The sequence below is a fragment of the Falco rusticolus genome, chromosome 3 (assembly GCF_015220075.1).
Source record: "Falco rusticolus isolate bFalRus1 chromosome 3, bFalRus1.pri, whole genome shotgun sequence".
Classification (NCBI taxonomy): domain Eukaryota; kingdom Metazoa; phylum Chordata; class Aves; order Falconiformes; family Falconidae; genus Falco; species Falco rusticolus.
In genome coordinates this window covers 106,463,025-106,482,315 of record NC_051189.1, presented here as the reverse complement: position 1 = coordinate 106,482,315, position 19,291 = coordinate 106,463,025, and the positions used below count along the sequence as shown (strand labels likewise).

At 39.3% G+C, this 19,291-nt stretch overlaps 1 protein-coding gene across 23 annotated transcripts in view; it reads left to right on the top strand.

The window, feature by feature from the left end:
* PLCH2 (phospholipase C eta 2) overlaps positions 1-19,291 on the top strand; it is a 121,732-nt gene that overhangs the window by 98,916 nt on the left and 3,525 nt on the right. For 15 of the 23 annotated variants that reach the window (XM_037381431.1, XM_037381432.1, XM_037381429.1 and 12 more), the window contains 10 exons: positions 20-112; positions 579-679; positions 1,626-1,723; positions 2,540-2,722; positions 3,192-3,299; positions 3,484-3,608; positions 6,521-6,605; positions 7,130-7,276; positions 7,994-8,073; positions 14,979-15,318. In XM_037381431.1, the coding sequence (XP_037237328.1) occupies positions 20-112; positions 579-679; positions 1,626-1,723; positions 2,540-2,722; positions 3,192-3,299; positions 3,484-3,608; positions 6,521-6,605; positions 7,130-7,276; positions 7,994-8,073; positions 14,979-15,318 (1,360 nt within the window). Of the gene's footprint in view, positions 1-19; positions 113-578; positions 680-1,625; positions 1,724-2,539; positions 2,723-3,191; positions 3,300-3,483; positions 3,609-6,520; positions 6,606-7,129; positions 7,277-7,993; positions 8,074-14,978; positions 16,039-18,674; positions 18,705-19,291 lie in introns of all 23 variants that reach the window. The other 8 variants (XM_037381443.1, XM_037381445.1, XM_037381442.1 and 5 more) reach the window with 3 other exon arrangements.

Below are 19,291 nucleotides of genomic sequence, written 5' to 3'. Positions count from 1 at the left end.
TTTTGTTTGGTTGCTTTAGAATAAACTTGAGGATGACATGGAATCTGGGGAAGACTTCAGTACCAGTAAAAGGCACGGCCGGTCATTGATGGGCAGCTTTTCTAAACGCAAGGTGAGCCACTCGATAGATGAGGTCTGCACTAGATATTGTATTCTTGGATAGTTTTTTTTCTTTGCACACAGTGGTGGAGGGGGATATCATAATTACATTATCTGGCAGAGGCTTGCTATCAGACTGTTCGCTGAACAGATAAGCTAGATAACTGGTTAGAACTGTGCATAAGAGTTTCAATTTACATCAGTGTCTGAAAGTGTCCAAGATCTAATCTGAAAAACATAAAATGTCATTTGTACCTTTTATCTGAGGCTTTGTGATTCCTTTATAAAAAGGCTCTGACATTGGGCTGAGTCTTCCCCATGTGCATGCAGTATCCTTCTGCAGCACTATTACAAGAGCTGTCATTTCCCATTTTCTGTAAGTAACATACCCATTGGCATAAAAAAGCAGAATTGTATCCAGCTGCTCAAATGTTGATCAGATAGTCATGATATTATTGTTTTATTTCCTTGTGGCACAGAAAAAAGGAAGCAAATTGAAAAAGGCAACAAGTCTGGAAGAGGGTGAAGATGATTTGGATTCTCAAGGAAATTTAGCCAGGAGCTCTGTACATTGCAGCAGGTTTGTTAACAAGTGATTTGGCAATTTTGTTTCTAAAAAGATTCATACATAAATGTACCCAATAAACAGATATTCTTCAGGTCTGGAAGCCGATTTGTGAAGGCTGCAGGCACGTGACAGGAATCAGATAAGGGTAGATCTGATGTTTGCTATGGGATCATCAGAATGAGCTCTTGGTGCCATTCAGACTCATTAGCAAAGTACAGTGGACCTTGTATGTGTTTTTAGTTCTTACCATCTCATCCAGCTGACATACAGGCCATTTGAGTGGTGGCCCAGTGAATCCATTCAGGTGGATTTGCAGTGTATCCAGTCTCCAGCTGATTCTGTGTATTGTTTCATAATTTTTCAAATGAAGTTGTGTCAACATTCAGGTGATGAGTTTGATTTTTCTTTTGAAATTTTCTCTTCAAAAATCCTGACATCAAAGATCCTTTGCAGAATGGTTGCTTAAGCTTCAAGCTTCAAAAGTAAGAAATCAGATCAAGCTGTTCTCTAGGACAATTCGGAGCTTGCTTTGGGAAGTTAGTAGATGTGCTGTTAGTCATAACCTGAAACAAATTAGGAGGATCAGAGAATTAATTTTTTAGTATTTCTTTGGGATTTAAAGTTTTTTTGTTAGCACTTGACTTGAGAAGTAAATATATATGTGAACAGATATTCCACTCTTTAGTCAAAGCAATTTAGAGTCTTCCCCACCAGATCTTAGTAGGCGAATACTTACGACTGCCGTTAATATGTAAGAACAGGACTTTCTTGTCCTGTACACTTTCATGCCGTTGGTTCCACAACCTCTGTGCTTTGGCAATGAAACTCTTTGTGGTATAAAACTATTAAGTACCTCCTTGGTAGAAGAAAACCTTACATTTATTCATTCTTATTTATTTAAAATATGAAAGATAAACTTTACCCCTTAATAGGAAATGATTTTGTTTAATCTTTCCAGGATAAACAGACAGAAGAAAACAATGAAGCTGTCCAGAGCACTCTCTGACCTGGTGAAATACACGAAGTCTGTTGGCATTCACGATGTTGAAACTGAAAGTAGGTTGAACTAAGTCTGCTGAAAATAATTGCTATACAAAGAAATCAAAAAGTTTATGTTCTGGCACATCTTCTTATTAAAAGCTGGTTTTCTATTTGGTTCTCCCACACCGTGCAAAGATTTTAACAGAAGAGCTGCACACAATAAAGCTGTACTATTTTGTAGTAGTTAATCACTTGCCATTCTGAATCCACAAAGTGAGTCTAGAGTTGTGTGACAGCTTCCGTAAAGGAGAAAAAGTCATTACAGGTAGTAAGTGGTACACATGTAGTCTCCACTAGTTTGTATAAAAGCTGCTACACAACACTTGCGTCCTGGGAAGTAACAGAGGACTTAGGTAATGCTTTTGGGCAGAGTGGTCTGAAGAGCATTTAAAACTTAAAGTTTAGATTTTTAAGTCAAATCTGATGAAATATCAGCATTAAATTTCTGGAATATTTCAGTCCCCTTTCTAAGTTTTCTACATCTTACTTTGACAATCAAGTTTTAGTTGAGTGTCAGAAAGAGTGAATTACTTGCCAGGATACATACTTTCCTCGACCAAATTAAAAAAATCTTAGAGAATTTTTTTTAAGCTTAATGAAGATTCAGGTCATTCATTATATTGTGCTTCATCTTCCCAACCATAACTTCTCCAATAAGCGGCATGATTTTGCTGTAATGTAAGAAAAGCATAGTTCCCTCTGAGTGGGTTGTACGCAAATGATGCTTGATAGTTATAAGGAACTAGTGCAATGCAGTTTCAAATGCTTTATCTAGATTATTAATAAATAAATAAGGAGATTACCTCTAATCTCCTGTCTTCTTTGTTGTAGTCTCTTCCAGCTGGCAGGTTTCATCATTCAGTGAAACAAAAGCCCACCAGATACTGCAGCAAAAGCCAGCACAGTATCTACGTTTCAACCAGCACCAGTTATCCCGCATCTACCCATCATCTTACCGTGTGGACTCTAGCAACTACAATCCTCAGCCATTCTGGAATGCTGGCTGCCAACTTGGTGAGCAGAAAGAAACTTGTTTATTTTTGTTTTATTTTGGGAGGGATGTTTTAACTGAAGCTCTGGAATCATCCCTTAAAATACTCTTAAGTTCTCTGCTCGTCCAACTTTACTGACAGTTGAGTCCTCATTGTTGCTGTCTATGTGTTACCTAGACAGATTAATTGAAATGTGTGCCTTGCCTCAAACATGCTTCTTACATGCAAGTAATTGTCTGATAAATGGAAATAAATGAACTTCTCAAATGCAAGAGGACTTCAGAGTTCAGACTTTTTTGGAGAGCTTCTCTTTCTGAAGCTGTGATGTGCGTTATACAAGAAAATTCTTTTTCGTAAAACATTTTGAGTTTTTGCATCCAAGAAGTCAAATGTGAAAATGTATTTAGTTGTCCTTCCTGTAACTTGGTTCTACAAACAAGAATGTTGTTAAAGTATTCAGTAAGTAATAGCACTTTTTTTTTTTTAAATAGTTGCACTAAACTACCAGTCAGAGGGGAGAATGCTGCAACTGAACCGGGCCAAATTTAGTGCCAATGGGAATTGTGGCTATGTCCTCAAACCAAACTGTATGTGTCAAGGTAAGAAAAAGGACCAAAATAAGTGGATCGCTTACTGCATGAGGAGAGTGGGTGTGGATCCTTATTATAGTTTATTTAAAATGCTTTTCTGATACTAAAAACAAATGAGCAAGGAGGTATCTGTAACTAAAGTAATCCCCAAAATTGGACTTATTTCACATTATGTGACTTCTCATTCTTACAGGTGTCTTTAATCCAAATTCTGAAGACCCACTGCCTGGTCAATTGAAGAAACAGCTGGTTCTAAGAATTATTAGTGGCCAACAACTCCCAAAACCACGTGATTCCATGTTGGGAGACAGAGGAGAGGTATGGGACAATCGGTGATTGTTCTTGTGTGTTCCACAAGGTTTATTGCCATCTTGCCTGGGCTAAGGATGAGGATTTAACTTCCTGCAGTTATCTGTCAGGAGACATAGAACATGAATAAATGTGATCATTAGCATCCTAGATCTTAAGGTAGTTTCCTTCACTTCTAAGCATCGCAGAGGTGGTTTGATGTTTTTCCTCCAATTGTCAATACAGTGCCTTCAGGAGAAGCAAAAAGGGGCCAATAAACTCATCATGATGAGTTTCTACTCACCATAGTCCTCTAAACGTCCTCATTCCCCCAAAACAGCCATGCAGGTATAACTAAGTCTGTCTGTCTCTTAAAAAATAAATGTAGAAAACTGCTGAGCTAGTCAGGCGAGGCAAGCAGAGTTACTTGGGAGCCCTTCCCTCTGCTCGCCTGAATCTGCTCCCATCCTCCATTTAGCAGCAGCATTATTACATGTTTTCTTTCTGTCCTTCATTTTGGCTTCTGTTGTGTAATTTTTATTTTTTGGGGTGCTCCCCAAAACTCCTGGCAGCTTCACTTAACGAAATATCAGACTAAAAGGAACCATATTTGTAACCTCTTAGCAACTTTAAAAAGAGGTTTTCTTCTTGATGCTGTTTGTTGGTGTCACAATCATCCACTTGACTTTATTAAATATTGGTCTTTAATGAATGCTAGGATGTTTGGTTAGAATTAAAATTTCCTTTTAGCCACCTGCAATTAGTATCAAACCTCTCAAACAAGTTCTTACATGCTTGAATTTTATATGAATGTTGGGGTTGGCTTCTAAGTGCTCTTTCTCCACAGAAGTTTTTAGGTGATTACATCAAACCAGGTAAAACTCCCTATAAAACAAACACAGTAGGGTCAGACTGAAGGTTTAGAGAACCTACCTGTTTTTTAATTAATTTACATTTCTCTCTTTATTTCTATTTTTATTAATATTGCATATGCAACAGCATGGATTTTGTCCTAATTCAGATTGCACTCATATTTCAGAACATGAAGAATAACCTGTTGGAATTGCATTTTGCCCTGAACAGTAGGGGAATTAGCTCATGCAGAACATAATCTTGGAAGAGAACTACCTGAGCCCATGAATCCAGTTCCCTACAACTGTTAGCAGTCAAGTTTTGAGTGATTACTCTAGAAGTGCCTGCAAAACGTATGAACTTACTCCCTGTGTCAGGAGCCAACAATACATAGGAAAGTTAACACTGTTGAGATAAAATGCCCAAATAATCAATCTGCACTCAGTCTGTCCAGATAGCAAACTGGCAGTTAGTTTAACCTTGAGTAAGAGTTTAACCTCCTGCCAAGCACTTGTGGGCTGGCTCATCCTGCCCAATTTTCTGTGCTCCCTGATGTGATTGCTGTCAGTGCCTGAGCTAAGCCAGTTATCTACACTAAGTAAGCCTACCCTCAGAAATAAAAGACCTGTTGAAAGCTACAGTAACTTAGGCGGTGTTTAAATCCCATGTTTCCTTTGCGTATAATTGCACCAGAGAAAATCAGACCTTTAATGTGGTGACCGCTCTGTGTTATGAAAAAGATTTTGTAGGATAGAGCTAGGCAAACAAAGAAAGATGTTTGAGAAATACATTCTGTAGTCTTCCTGCTGTCAATGAGATGTCTTTCAAAGAGTAACAAAAAACAGATGTAACACATCCGATTTTCCTTTAGTGGTAAAGTATTCTATAGGGACATTGGCACCAGGAACATTTGTGTTCTAAGCATCAAAAAGATTCTTCATTCTTTCTGAGATTACACTGACTAGTTACATTCCTGTTACCTGAAAGCAGAAACAAGCTTTCCAAAAATGTAGGAGTTGATTATAGGTGCTCTTGTCTTCAGTATTACTTCCTGGGCGATGGATGGTGGACTTGAGTATCAGATTGCTGTTTCAAATGACATATAATTGAATGTCATTTGAATTCAGTGACAGCACAGAATTCTATGAGAGCCACATCACAGCATGGAACACAGAGTAACCTTTTAAAGCTACCTGCTTTTTCCCACTCCTTGTCAATAGGGACAGAGGTGTCACCCTGAGACTCAACTCAATCAAACCTGTCATCCTTTCAGACAACACAAAATAAACTTATACACTAATTAAAAACTGTAGAGGTTCAGGCTGGTTACAGGAACATCTCTGTGGCTGTAGAATATAAAGACCCTGTGCCAGGATGGTGGTCCTCTGTGATCCCCGGAATGTCCTTCCCACTGTTGCCTTCAGGGAACTTGTAATTCAGGTGATTCAGTTAAGGCTCACATTTAATTAAAAGAGGTCTCAAGAGAGTCAAAGGCTGCCTAGTCTTAGGTAATTACAGCAACCTTCTGCATTAGCTGCTCTGGTGTTTTGAAGCTTACGTTCTAAGCAGACTTTCCTCCAGAAATGGAAGGTAGTAACAGATGTTTGCCAACTGGCCAGAGGTAGAACTCATATCTCACTTTTTTTTTGACCATTGCCTTGTCCATTGTGCCGTGATGACACTGAGGCTTTTGACAGGTGATTCTGGTTGGGATTTTTTTAATGTTGCTGCTTTAGAACATATTTATCATAATGTCTGTTTTGAATGTATTTTAAAGCTTTTACTCAAATATACACTAAATTAGAAAACATTCATATGCAGACCGGTGTTTAAAGTTCATTTTACAATGGAGAAATAGAATAGAAAGATGAAGACAAAGAATCACAAATGCATACAACATGATTATTCTAAATTACGCTTTTAGATGATTTAGCCAGAGATCTCTTATCAGCATAATAATCCACTACAGAAAATCTCAGAACCAAAACCAATAAAGACAATAATGTACAATGCCTGCACTGTAAAAGCCATGCACTTGAATTTCATCTTTTTCACTCTTTCTTTTCAATATGTTACTTTTTGTTTTCCAGATCATAGATCCATTTGTTGAAGTAGAAGTTATAGGCTTACCTGTTGATTGCTTCAAAGAACAAACTAGAGTAGTTGATGATAATGGTAAGATTATATGGGGTTTAGGGTTTTTTTTATGGCTGAAACCTCCTCTTTCAAGCAACTTGTGTTCATAAAGGTATGAGTAGATGAAATTTGATACCTATTATGGCAAAGCACTGAAAAAGTGATTTAAGCATTCCTGATGTTAATTAGACTTGGGTCTTAAATTGTTCAACTGAGTTGGTATAACGTTGTGAAGATCTTTGTGTAAAACAAATTGTTTGTCTGACTTCTCATTGTGTATGAGAGAAGGGTATTTTGAGCTTGCTGTGGTCAAAGGAAAGTCAGATTGTCCAAACACCTGCTGAAATCAGGGCAGAAGTTAAGATCCAACTGTTTATTGCAAATTCTTGTGCTGTTGTGTCTCCTGCTGGAGTGAATGAAGTACTGGATTTTTGAAGAACAGTGATTAAACTATTAGGAAAACTAGAATGACATTGCTGTTTATGCTTTCCTTATGTGGGCAGTCGTCTTTATTCTTGCATTTTGTGAATGAAATATCTAAAAGACGATTCCTTCATTCCAAGGTTTTAACCCAATGTGGGAGGAAACGTTGGTGTTCACTGTACACATGCCGGAGATCGCACTGATTCGGTTTCTTGTTTGGGATCATGATCCAATTGGGCGTGATTTTATTGGACAGAGAACAATAGCTTTCAGCAGTATGATGCCAGGTAAGACAGAGATGGTGAAATCCCGGTTCAGTTGGCTAGGACGTTTTTTTGTGATAACTGAAGCTGCAAGTGCTGGATTAATGTGTGTGCATGTGACTGCTACAGAAGTTTCTAGTTAGAACAAGAGACTGGGAGTCTGGACCCTGAGTTCTCTACCTTGGTCCACTACTAACTTGATGATGAAGACTAAATCAATTAACTCTAAGGAGACTAGATTTTCAAAAAATGGATAAGATTGTTAAGCAGGATGGCTAAATATTGTGGACTTGGAAAACTACCATAAATAATGAAATGTGTGTTTAAGATTGAAAACAAACATCCATTCCCAATAAAATGAACTTGGTTGAAATATTTGCAGTGTTAATAATGGACTGTAAGTCCCCAAGAGAGAATGTAGTCAAGTTTAAGTCATGGATTTAAGTCATGGATATTGCTGACAGCAGCAATAACAGACACTGGGGAAAAAAACCCTAACAAGAGGACATGACATTTCTATAAAATAAAACAGACAAGAAGAAGGGGCAGTTAAATTTGTAAGTGGTGTGACTCTTAGATAACTGAGCATGGCTAGGTGATGCACAAGCCTGGGGTCTTATTGCAGGGAGGAGCTGGGAAAAAATTGATCTACTTCTTTTGCTGTTTACAAAAGGAAAGTCTCTAGATACTCTTCACATCATCTGTTTCCACTCCTTGTCAGCTTTGTTCACTCTGTTTCAGGTTACCGACACGTGTACCTGGAGGGTATAGAAGAGGCATCCATCTTCGTTCATGTGGCTATTAATGATATCTGTGGTAAGGTGAGTGCCTTCGGTGTAGTATCATACAGCTTGCATATGTAAATGAGCTGACAGGATTTAGTATCGTGCTAGGGACCCCCCTGGGTGAAGGTCCAAGCTAAGATATCTGTTCAACTGGAGTAAACTTTATCTCTGTGATTGTCACAGTAGCCTGAGATCTTTCTGAATATACATGGAGATAAAGGCAAATCATTGGGAAAGTTATAAAAAGAGATTGTTGCAGTGCCTTTTCGAGGGAGCTACAAGGGGAAGGTTATTTCATTGCAGCATGCACACACTTATATCAGCAAGCATGGTTGTGTCCAATACAGTGAGTGCACCTTGGTGAACAAACGGTTGTACTCCTGAACCATGAGTGCTTGTCTTATTCTATAAAGGCTCTGTCTACCTGATGCTTTTGCATTTTAAATTTAATTAAATTCTTAAGCGTTATTTCCTTTGGGATTTTTTTCCATAATAACACTTAAAATGCAGAGGAAAGATTATCCTTGTAATAGTTGTTGGGCTTATTTTCACTGCTTATCTGTTACTAAGACTGTGTTTGCTTCCCATAGCAGGAAAAATACAACTAGCTGGGTGCTATATCTAAATTCACATGATAACTCCAAGCTGAAAGGAAAGCCCTAATTTCAAAATTTTCCTAGGTCAGCTGAAAATGAGATAGCTTCTGTCCTCAGAGTACACTGGATTTAGTTCCTTCCATGGTATTAATTTCAATGAAATTCAGGCAGCCGAGTATCTTACAGTGCCCTGAGAATCTCAAAACCAGTTTATATCCACTGGCAGCGATAGGCTCTGATTTCTGCAGCTGTGATATCAGCATCGTGTCAGAAGGAGGAGGCATTGAACAGGCTGGGAATCCGGAGTGCCTTTTGTGGGGCTGTTCCTGGAAGGAATGGGAACAATCCTTGAAAACCAAAACAGCTTTTTAAGCTGCTAAATTTTAATCCCTTTTTTTGGTGAGATGAAACAGAGATAAATCCCAGAAAATCTTGGTTTTGTATTTATAGGAAAAAGGGCTGTTTCTGGAAAGAATGTCTCTTTAGGCATTTTACTGCTTTTTTTACTTAACGTCTAATACACATTGTTCCTGCTTTTTTTACTTAATGTCTAATACACAACCTTTAGGCAGGTAAGGCTTCATCCTGACAGGGCTAGGAGTCTTGCCTGAAATCCCCTGTGATGGCATTATGAACCTGTTTGAGTTTAGCTCCATTGAACAAGAGACTTTAGAATATTTATGTGAAAGAGAGGTGGCTGGTGTTGGTCTGAGCAGGACAGAACAGGTGAGCAGTGTTTAATTTTGGACTGTAAAGCCTGTCACAGATAAAAGGCTAGCACCCAGGGTGTGGTAAAAAGGTCATTTAGTCCCAGGATTCAGGGAAAACTGATGGCATACTGAACATTTCAATGCTAAGATCTTACCTGACTATGTTTTTGGGGTTCAAAGGAACCGTGTAGGACTAAGTCATGCCTGTTTTGACTGTGGGTAGGGATGCAGCTGTCTCAGTAACCTTAGAGGCACTTGCTGGATGCATGCGTTGGCTCTGATTCGAACAGCTTTAAACTTTGTCATGAACTTCTTTGGAGTTACTGTGTTCAGATCTATTGCTTTTTATTGATTAGTTCTATCAAACTCTCCATGGTTGTGACAAGAAAGTTAGATAGCTCAGCCTTGGGTGTGAGGCCAGTGGGGGCTGAATTGATCTGGTTAGTGACTGTGTCCCTCACCTAGGTCATTTAACAAAAACAGGTGTCTGTCTGCTGTACGCATCCAGCTGAGAAGGTGACTGTCCTGGCCAGCCCTGCTCATCCTATTTGTAATTTTTTTTCTGTTCTGTTCTCCATCAAAATGGTGGAGAATAGGCAGATTCTGCTCCTTTTCCCAGTGTTGTGTGCTTCACAATGCTGCAGTTGTTTGTGACTTTCAGGTGATGTCCTCTATGCTGCTGTCTCCCTGCTTTTACAAGGATAGCACGTATTTCAGCATCCTTCACTGGAAGTCAATTTCTGTAGCTTAGTGTATCAGCTGGCAAATGGGATTTTTAAATAAAAGACAAACTGGGTCTGCCTGCCTTAATCACTGATTAGTTAACTTCATCAGCTTTGAAGTCATTGCTCTAGATTGCAGTGTTTCATGAAAGAGCCAGTGTTCGTAGTCTTTGTGAGTGTTTTCAGAGTTTTCACCTCAAACCTTGGTCAATATTGCAAGCCATTATCTGTCTTTTAACCATTTTTTCCCCTAGCCCTTCATATTTATTTGTTCTTATTGGCTTCTTCATGAGTAACCAGCTGGTGATAGTTATAATTTGCCGTAGGGCAATACAGAGTCATTTAGGCATGCCCATTTAAACTTTGACAGCTATTTTGAGGACATTAGATTTTCTTGGTAAGTTTTTTCAACAACTGAAAGACCCTTGTGTATCACAGATTCTCCTCCCTGTCCTTAATCCACTAGCTTTCAATCTACTGCACTGATTTGTTTTTTGAGTGCTTCATTGCCTTTTCATGTTGTAAGTCTATTGGACGTCCCTTGTTGGTTCTCATTATCATTACAGTTTCTTTGGATTTGCTGGTGTTAAGATGCTGGTGCTGTGCACTGATGTGATTAAAGTACAAGGGTTTGGAAGGAAAGCTTGAATGTGTTGGTTTTTATTTATATATGATTCTAAATAAAAACCACTGAAAATATGGAACAAATACTACACAGCCCTTTCTGGTTTGGTCTCTCTGAATCATGTTCTGCTTTGATTCTTCAGTTAATAGAGTTATGTTAAAACTAGAATTATTTCTCTGTTTCCCATCTCTTAATTATGGGCAGAAAAATCAGCACAGTTATCAGCCTGGTTTTCCCCATCCTTTATTAATCCAGATAAATGCAAGCATTAACCTTTTGGGGCTTTTTTCTAAATGTAGATATTCCACCTGCTCAGTAGCTTGATATTACTAAAGCATAGTCTTAGATTTATTTTTTTTCCCACTTTAATTTGTGTTTAACTGAAATCTCTTTTAGGTTGTGCTGTTTCCTGGAGACACTTTTCTTTGTCTCTGTCTCTTCTGTAGTCTATTCATGTATTGCAGAATTTGTTGTGGTTTTCTAGATGTGCATATCTCTGAGATCCTCCCTCACTGTTATTTTGCTTTTACTCTGTCTGTTTGTGATTTCAGTGGGCTTCTCTATGTCAAAAAAGTCTACTTTTAGAAGCAGAGCATTTTTAGACGCCTTGAAGGTACCCCCTCCTGTCTCTGGGAGGTGTAGTGACCACCACCACACACCTGCATGCCTCTAACTAGTTGCTTCGTTAGCATCAATGTTTCCTTATTAGCATTTTGAAGCTCTTCAACTCATGTAACATGAATTGCAACATTTGACTTGGTCAGTTCTGTTGTGTCATTGATCAGCCAGAGAGCCTTCCATATATGAAGCAGATCCAGGATAAAAGTCCTTCTTCTGTGCCCTCCTTTTCTCTCTTTTTGTGAGTCTCTACCTCTGCCGTCTTTTCTCTGGTGTGCTATAATTCAAACCACTTCTTTCACATGGAAAAGAACATTAACAGTGAATTGTTTGCTAAATTGTGGGAAAGCTTTTTATGCTGTTTTCCAAGTCTGCTTTAAGGAATGAAACAGCCCTGTAAACACTGGATTAGAAGCTGAAAGCACATGTTCTGGATCTCCGTCAAAATGGCTCTCTTCTATTTTTCCTTTTTTAAAGTTTTTTTTACCACCTAAGTTAACCAAATTTGTCTTTGGGTTCTTGAATCACTCCATGGATTCAAGCAATAGTGGCTAGCTTAACAAAGATGCACCGAAGCTAGAATGATACCTGGGGCCCTGCACTGCGTGTCACCCATTCCATCAGTCTTTTGTTTTTGTTGGGTATTATTTGTGTGTATGTGTGTGTGTGTGATGATTTTTTTCTGGGGGTTGCAAATATTTGTGTTGTCTGAATTTTTTATCGCAATAAATTAGTGTACTTGCCAACTTGTCTCCATTGGAGAAGAATGCTTTTTCCAAATGCATAATGTCGGTTTGAAACTTTCTAGTGAAAGTGAATCCACAATGATCCAAGCAGATTTTTCAATAGTCCAGCACAGAAGGTTTATTATTATTTAAATGATATTTCTTTGCCTTGTATGGGAAAAATCAATCCCTACCTTCTTCATCTCATCCTGTATATACTTTTAAAGGCCATTTTTGGTCTCTTTTCAAGCATCTCCTCCTCACACTAGGTCTTGGCATTGGTAACTGAACTTGAGCCAATTATAAAAATAATATTCTGAATGCTTTCATGGGGCTTTGTGTCAGACAAATAAACCTTGATCCCATATGCCAGATTGTGCAGGACGCTCAGGAATGAAAGCAGCTTTTAACCCTGGCTTACTGTACAGTAATATCTATCCAAAAGTCCTACAAAGCAAAATTTGAAATGCATGAGCATGCACTCAAATATTTTGGGGTGAAAGATAGACCATTGTAATGTAAATGAGACATTTCTGTGCTATTGTTTGGCACTGCAGAGATGTGACCTCACATGACATCACAGGGTAAAAACTGAACTGACAGCGAGTGCCAGCAAGCATGGAGGCAAATCAAATTTTATCGTGGGTTTCTTACAATGCATTTCAATCACAGGCTTCTGTACTCTCTTTCTATTCATTCTTTCTTTATGCTACAGCTACTAAAGAGAGTCTGATCTAACTGGGAAATAAAGGGAACAAAGGAGGGGTAGATTAGAAGGGAAACGCCTCTTTCTCTGCTTTAAGTCATTTATGTGCATGAGACTGTACCTACAGAGCAAACCCAATTTATCAGGCATCAGCCTATTGCTTTAAAAGTTGGCAAGTACACCTGGAATGTTTACAGGAATGCTGAAACTCTGTTTCGTTGAAATGTGAATCAGTTGTATGATGGTGGGAGATTTATGATGGTGAATATATATGTTTAATGCTTAAATAAGTACTGAAGTATATCAAGTACTGTATTATCACCCTGACTAACTTCACTTGTTTATAGTGTGTTTCTTCAGTGATGAAAACATACATGAGTGTCTTTGGAGAACTGTTGTATGGTAGGAAATTATCAAAATGTAATCACACAGGTAGAAAGTGAAATTTTGAAAATTTTGATGATCATCTGTTATGCACATGGTTCAACTGCTATTCATGACAGTGCTCAATTAACTTGAAGTGTAGATGCCCTTTATACTGAAAAAATACGATATTCTTACATCCACTGTTTTTTTCCCAGCAGTTCCTAAAGAATGTAAATCTTCATTCAAACATTCTATTTATTATTACCTGTTTTAAGTCAAGAATGCTCTTTAGCTTAAGAGGTCACTATCAGCTAAATTCTGTAACCACTTCATGGTGCGTGACAAGTAAAATTAGAATTATTTTGATGTAACTTTTAAAAATTACTGCTATTTCTATAGCTTGTTTTGTTGGGTGCTTTTTTCCAGTTTCTTCTTCTCATTTACTCAGAGCATTCAGTTTTGTTCTGGAGCTGGGACCTCTGTTCCATGCCACAGATTTCTTGTCTAATGTATGAGTACTTGTCACTATCTCCTGTTTGAGACAAGAAAAATCAGGTTTGACAGCGTTTGATGTCCAGTTCTGCCCAAGTGTAATGTTCTGCACAAGGCAGATAATTCAGCTCTATGTTTCCAATTTAATGGAAATCACCAGCAGTTCTAATTGGGCCGGTCCTAACATGTTCCAGTCTACAAAATTGCAGGTGATTGTTTGTTTTTTTTTTTAAACTAGTGCAGTCTAGCTGGACTTCATTTGAGCAAGGCCACAAAGCTAGTTACGACCCTTTAAGATAACATAAGCTTGTGGCATTTGTTGCTTAATTTTTTATTATGGTGTGATGCTGAAGCCTGGCTCAGGGTTTCCTATTAGAGCACGGTCTGCTAAAACGTGAATTCACAGTGCAGAAGCTGTTGTACTAATTCCTCTGTGGCCATTCAGAGGAAGCATTTACACCACAGACATTAAATATGTATGCTTTGGGTGCCGGGGTTAGAAAGCTGGTCTCTGTACTCTCGCTCTGTACCAGTGGTGGTCCTTTCAGAGGTGGTTCAGAGCCAGAATCTGTTTTACCTGCTCCGTGTTGCCCTGGGAGGAGTACTGCTGTTCTGGCTGATGACTTTGGGAATCTAGGAGACTTGCATCTTTACTTAAGGGGGAGGCTGGGGGCTGGTTTAAGTTTTGTAAGTCTCCACTTACGCTTGGATTCCTGCAGTGAATTGATTTCCTATGCGTCATCCAGGTTCTGCAGTATAGCTGTGTCATTAAACCGTCAGGACAGAATTGTTTTAAACGTGTGCATTATGTTGGAAAACAGCCCGTGCCTCTCAGAGCTTTGTGTCTAAGAGAACAAAAACAAACAACAAACCCCCAGAAAGCTGTATTGCTCAAAAGGAAGCATCTAACTTTAGTCTTAGAGTCTGAAATGTGTGGCATTATGAATACCTCAAGCTTTGTGGCTTTAACACACATTGAGAACTCTTCAGCTTTCAGAATTAGATCCTTGTAGACTGAAGCATTTCCTTTTTTTTACTTTTTCTTTTCAATATCTCTAATCCTCACGCTCATGTTGTAAGTAGCTATAAGCTAGTAAGGAAATTATGACAAATATGGGGATAAACCTATTTGGAAAATTTCATCTAAAACTGTAGTAGAGCAAAAAAAGATGTGAAATTTTTCAAAGTTGCCATTACTGATTTTTTTTATTATTCTTAATCTATTTCTGGTTTAGTTCTCATGAGACGGTAGGAACATGGTGGGAGACTCTGTATGTGCGTGCATATGCGAACTGATCATTTGTACAGGAGTTCCTGTGCCCAGGGGAAGAGATTGGCATTTTCTGTTAAGGACTTATGTTTTTGTTTTTTAATCTTCCAGGCCAAACAAGCTCTAGGTCTCAAAGGCCTGTTTCTCAGAAATCCAAAGCAGGCCTCTCTGGACAGTCATGCTGCTGGTCAGCTCCATCGCAAACATTCCTTTAGCAGCCACATCTTGAGACGGACAGCCAGTGCACCCACCAAAAGCCAGAAGAAGAACAAGAAGGGCTTTCCTGAAATCGCTTTTGACACAAAAGACAACAGCTGCGAAGGTGTCGGTGAAGCCTGTGAAGTGGAAGATGCCTCACAGCCTCGCTTTGAGCAAGAGCCAGAAAGTGCTGGTCTGTCACCAGCTCCCCGAGATGGTGCCACTGGGGAGGTGCACGGCAAGGGGTTGAAAGGTAAGGCCCATGGTTCTCGTAAAGCCAAAAGCCAGAGTTGTGCTCAAGGGGGTGCTGCTTTCAGTGAACCCATACAGAGGTCTAACAGGGTCCGGCTTCAGGAGCACCAGAGTGAGAAGCAAAGTGTCTTTGCACGCTGTGCCATCAACAGTTCTGGTAGGATTGGAGTGGCCACCAATTGCATGAAATGCATGATTGGTTCCAAAGAAAGCCCAGATCTAGAATGCAAGTGGAGTGACCAGCCTACCAGGCCTATTGCTAAAGATATATTTCACCACGATCAGTATAGCAGTATAACTGGAGAAGAGAGATTAGAGCTAAAAACCTGGGCTGTTAAAGGTCAGCCCAGGCAGCAAGCAGATTTGCAGTCTTGCAGCAGCCCTGGAACTGCCGATGATCTAACAAGGAGCACTCAGTCTTTTGTGACCCCAGGGAAGAAAAGTCTTGAATCTAAATGTCACGGACTAAAGGCTCATTCCCGGCAGCGGTGGCAGTGCCAATCAGGTGGCAAGTATGGAAGCACTGTCAACTTGGTTGCAGCCAGCAATGGCTCTATATCCTCCAACTCCAGCAGTCTAGAAAGCCTTGGAAGCCCAGAATTCCCCAGTCGCTGGTCTGAAACTTCTCGAAGGCAAGTGGGCACCCTACAGAGGGAAATGAATGCCTTGTTCGTTCAAAAAATGGAGGAAATTCGAAGTAAATCCCCTATATTCTTTACTGGTAAGACCAGATTTTCTTCACCCTTCTGCACCTTAGATCACATCATTGTCTCAGCTTCTGCATAGCATCTTTACTTAGAAGCTCCTGTATGTTGTTTGCTACCAAGAGCTCGTTTTCTTTACTTTTGGCAATGACAGAAAAAAAGTCTGCATAAATATTTTTATTTTATTTTTTAACTAGATGTGTCTGGTTTAGATTAGTCCTTTCCATGCCTAGCTAACCATCTGCAGTAGTAAAACTGTCAGTAGTCCATGAATGTTTGGATTGTTTGTTCAGGGCTTTTCGTTTCCTTGGTTTTGGTTTTGTTTTTTTTAGTGAGTGTGGTGTGGTATACTAAGTAAATTTTAAGATCCAAACCAGAGCATCAAGTAGAGATTGAATATGGGAAACCCATATTAACAAACAATATTTCCATTATTGGTATTTGTGTTTCACTGAGGGATAACTACAACAGAAATGATGTCTAATGTGCACTCCGCTAACAATAAAGCCAGTTCCTTCCTCAAAGAACTTGCAAAATCACTGCCGTTAGTTCAGGGATTACTGGAATTCTCTGGTCTGGGTTATTCAGGAGATCACATTTTATGAACAGAGCAGACCATTCTGGTCCTAAATGTATAAATCCTCGGCATGCAAACATTTATAGGTGTACTTAATGTTATGTAAGTGATTTGACTGTGACCCGAGGGTGCAGTTGCATAATGTAGAGAAGCAAGGTATGTGATCTGATGTTAGCTGACATCAAAGCTAGGTGGACTGTTAGCATTTCCCAACTGCAAAGTAAAATGGTCCTTTTAAAGGAAGGCTGCTTAAGCTGCAGCATTTTATAGTCGTTTCAGGCCAGAAATATGCGTGTGGTCACGGGGATCATGTGACCATATCTTTACTCATGAACTTTTGTTTGTAAAGATGGAAAATAGAAATATAGAGGCAATCAAGGTATACATATTAATAAGGAAAGTGCCTTTTTTTTCCCCTCCTGATTTGGCAGGGATGGGAGGAAAGAGATTTTGACGAGATTTTCTCTGTTTCATTCAATTGTGAAGAGGAATTAAGGAAATACAGCTTTTGTCTATGACTACAAGAGCTTCTCCTCAAATCCCCCCACTTCCCCTTTTAATTGTCCAAGGAATTTGGACATTGCTGGTTACATTCATTTTCAGGAACAGTTAAGTGACTTTGGTCCTTCTTCAGATATAATCCCTATATCTGGGATATATAATATATATGATATATAATAAATATATTCAGATATAATTTTTTTAGTAATAGATTCTGAACTGCCCCCCTATAGTGGACTTCTTTGAAAGCCTCATACATAAATTTAAAATATTCTGTTTATTTGATCAGTTTAATCTGGTTGGGTGCCTACATGTATTTTTTCTTTATTTCTCTTCTTTTTTTTTTCTTTTTTTTTTTTTAACATATTTTTTCCAATATCTGCTTTGAGCTTTTAGGAAAATACCAGGACAATGGCAGGGGGAGGGGAGAAGTTTGCCGGTTCCCATGACTTGAAATTAATCCAGAGCAGCAGAATTCTTTCTATGCCTAAATTATTGGCATTAGGCTTTTCATAAGCTCTGAGTAGAGTGACATATGAAACCATTTCCCATTATCAGTGCCAGCTTCCCCACCAGCCCCCCATGTCGCTAAATAAATATTGTGGTATGCTTGAAATTTGATTAAATCCATCTGACTTCTCAAGCATGGAATCAGCAAACCTTTAAAATGGTGAAACAGTCACTTGGACTGGATGCTGATGATCCAGTGACAAACGCTATGTTTGCACAAACAGCATGCTTTCCCCCCATCCGCCTGCTATTTTAGAGCCTTGGGCCAAGAAACCAAGGAAACCAATAACGTTAGCCTAATATGGCTGCATTTCATAATTAACATTCTGTTAATGGGAAGTGCCACAAGGATGAGACAGGAAACTATAGTCTGTAGTTGTCCCCTTTATGGCAACAGCATTACAGTTTCCAGTATTTTGCCTTGAAAGCGTGCCTTAATCTATGCTGGTGGCCTGGCCTGATGGGGGGAAGGAGAGCTCGTTAGTCTGATCAGCTCTGGACTCCTTCCGATACTCCTCCGGATACCGAAGAGCCTGCTGTGTGGCAAACGGTGCATTTTGCTTACGGGCACAGGTGCCTTCTTCCCTTTTATCACTCCCAGCTAATGTACTACAGGCCATTGAACAGCTGTCCCCGTTGCTAAGCTCTGTGTCACTACGTGGGGTTGGCAGTACCGGTGCTGGCAGGAGAGGCCCGGTATTGCCTTGGCGTTTTTTGGTCATGCAGATGATTTTTCCCATAGCATTAGGAGAGGCCTTTGGAGGAGAGGAGGCTAGCTTCCATTCCCTGGACCGATGGAGTGCATTTCTTGAACAGTAGCAAAAATTGCTTTCCATTCTTCTATGAAAAAATAATGGACATATTATCTGTCCTTTTATGGATTCCATTGAGTGCTCTGGTTGGTCAGAAATTCTTAGGATCCTACAAAAATGTGTGAATATTTCTGTCTGTTTCCCTTCCCTCCCTCAGCACTAATTTGTCCTGTTATCTGCACCTGCCTTCCCTACATTAACTAGATTTTTCCTCTGTTCTGTCCTATTCTACATGCACACTCTCTCTCTCTAGTTAAGAACTGAAAGGACAAGCAAGTCAAAGGTAACTGTCTACTGAGTGTCACTGATTCAAGCACCTTGTTGCCTGTAGCCCTGGTTTTTGTTGTTTCCTGCCTTATAATTCCCTGCTCCTGTATTCTTAAGGTTGTTGTCTGGCTCAGAGGTGCTTTGCTCGTTCTCAAATGCATGTTTGCCTTGTGTTTTGGAGATGTGTTTGTGGCATGAATGCATTGCTCTTAGGGTACAGGTTATAAACATTGCAGATGGACGGAGCATTTTCTGCAGGTAGTTGGCCGCAGTGATTCTTCAGGATTGTACTGTCAGCCTGATGTTTGTGAACCATGTGTCTGTATAGTGTTTTGGAAAAGAAATAACAAAGTTTTTTAGGAAAACAGAGTCTGTTTAAAGTTTTTGTTCTGATTTTAAAAGGCACATTGACTACATTCCGTTGTATGCATACAGATAATTTGATTTGTAATCTGCTCCAAAAGTCCTATGCTGCTTCTGTTCTGAGTAATTGATCATTGGGATCATACCTGTTGGTTGGGCAGTGGTGGTTCTGATTGTTGTACATGATCCGATTATGATCATTACTGACGTGTTTGAATGCTGGAAGGAAGGAAAAGAGCA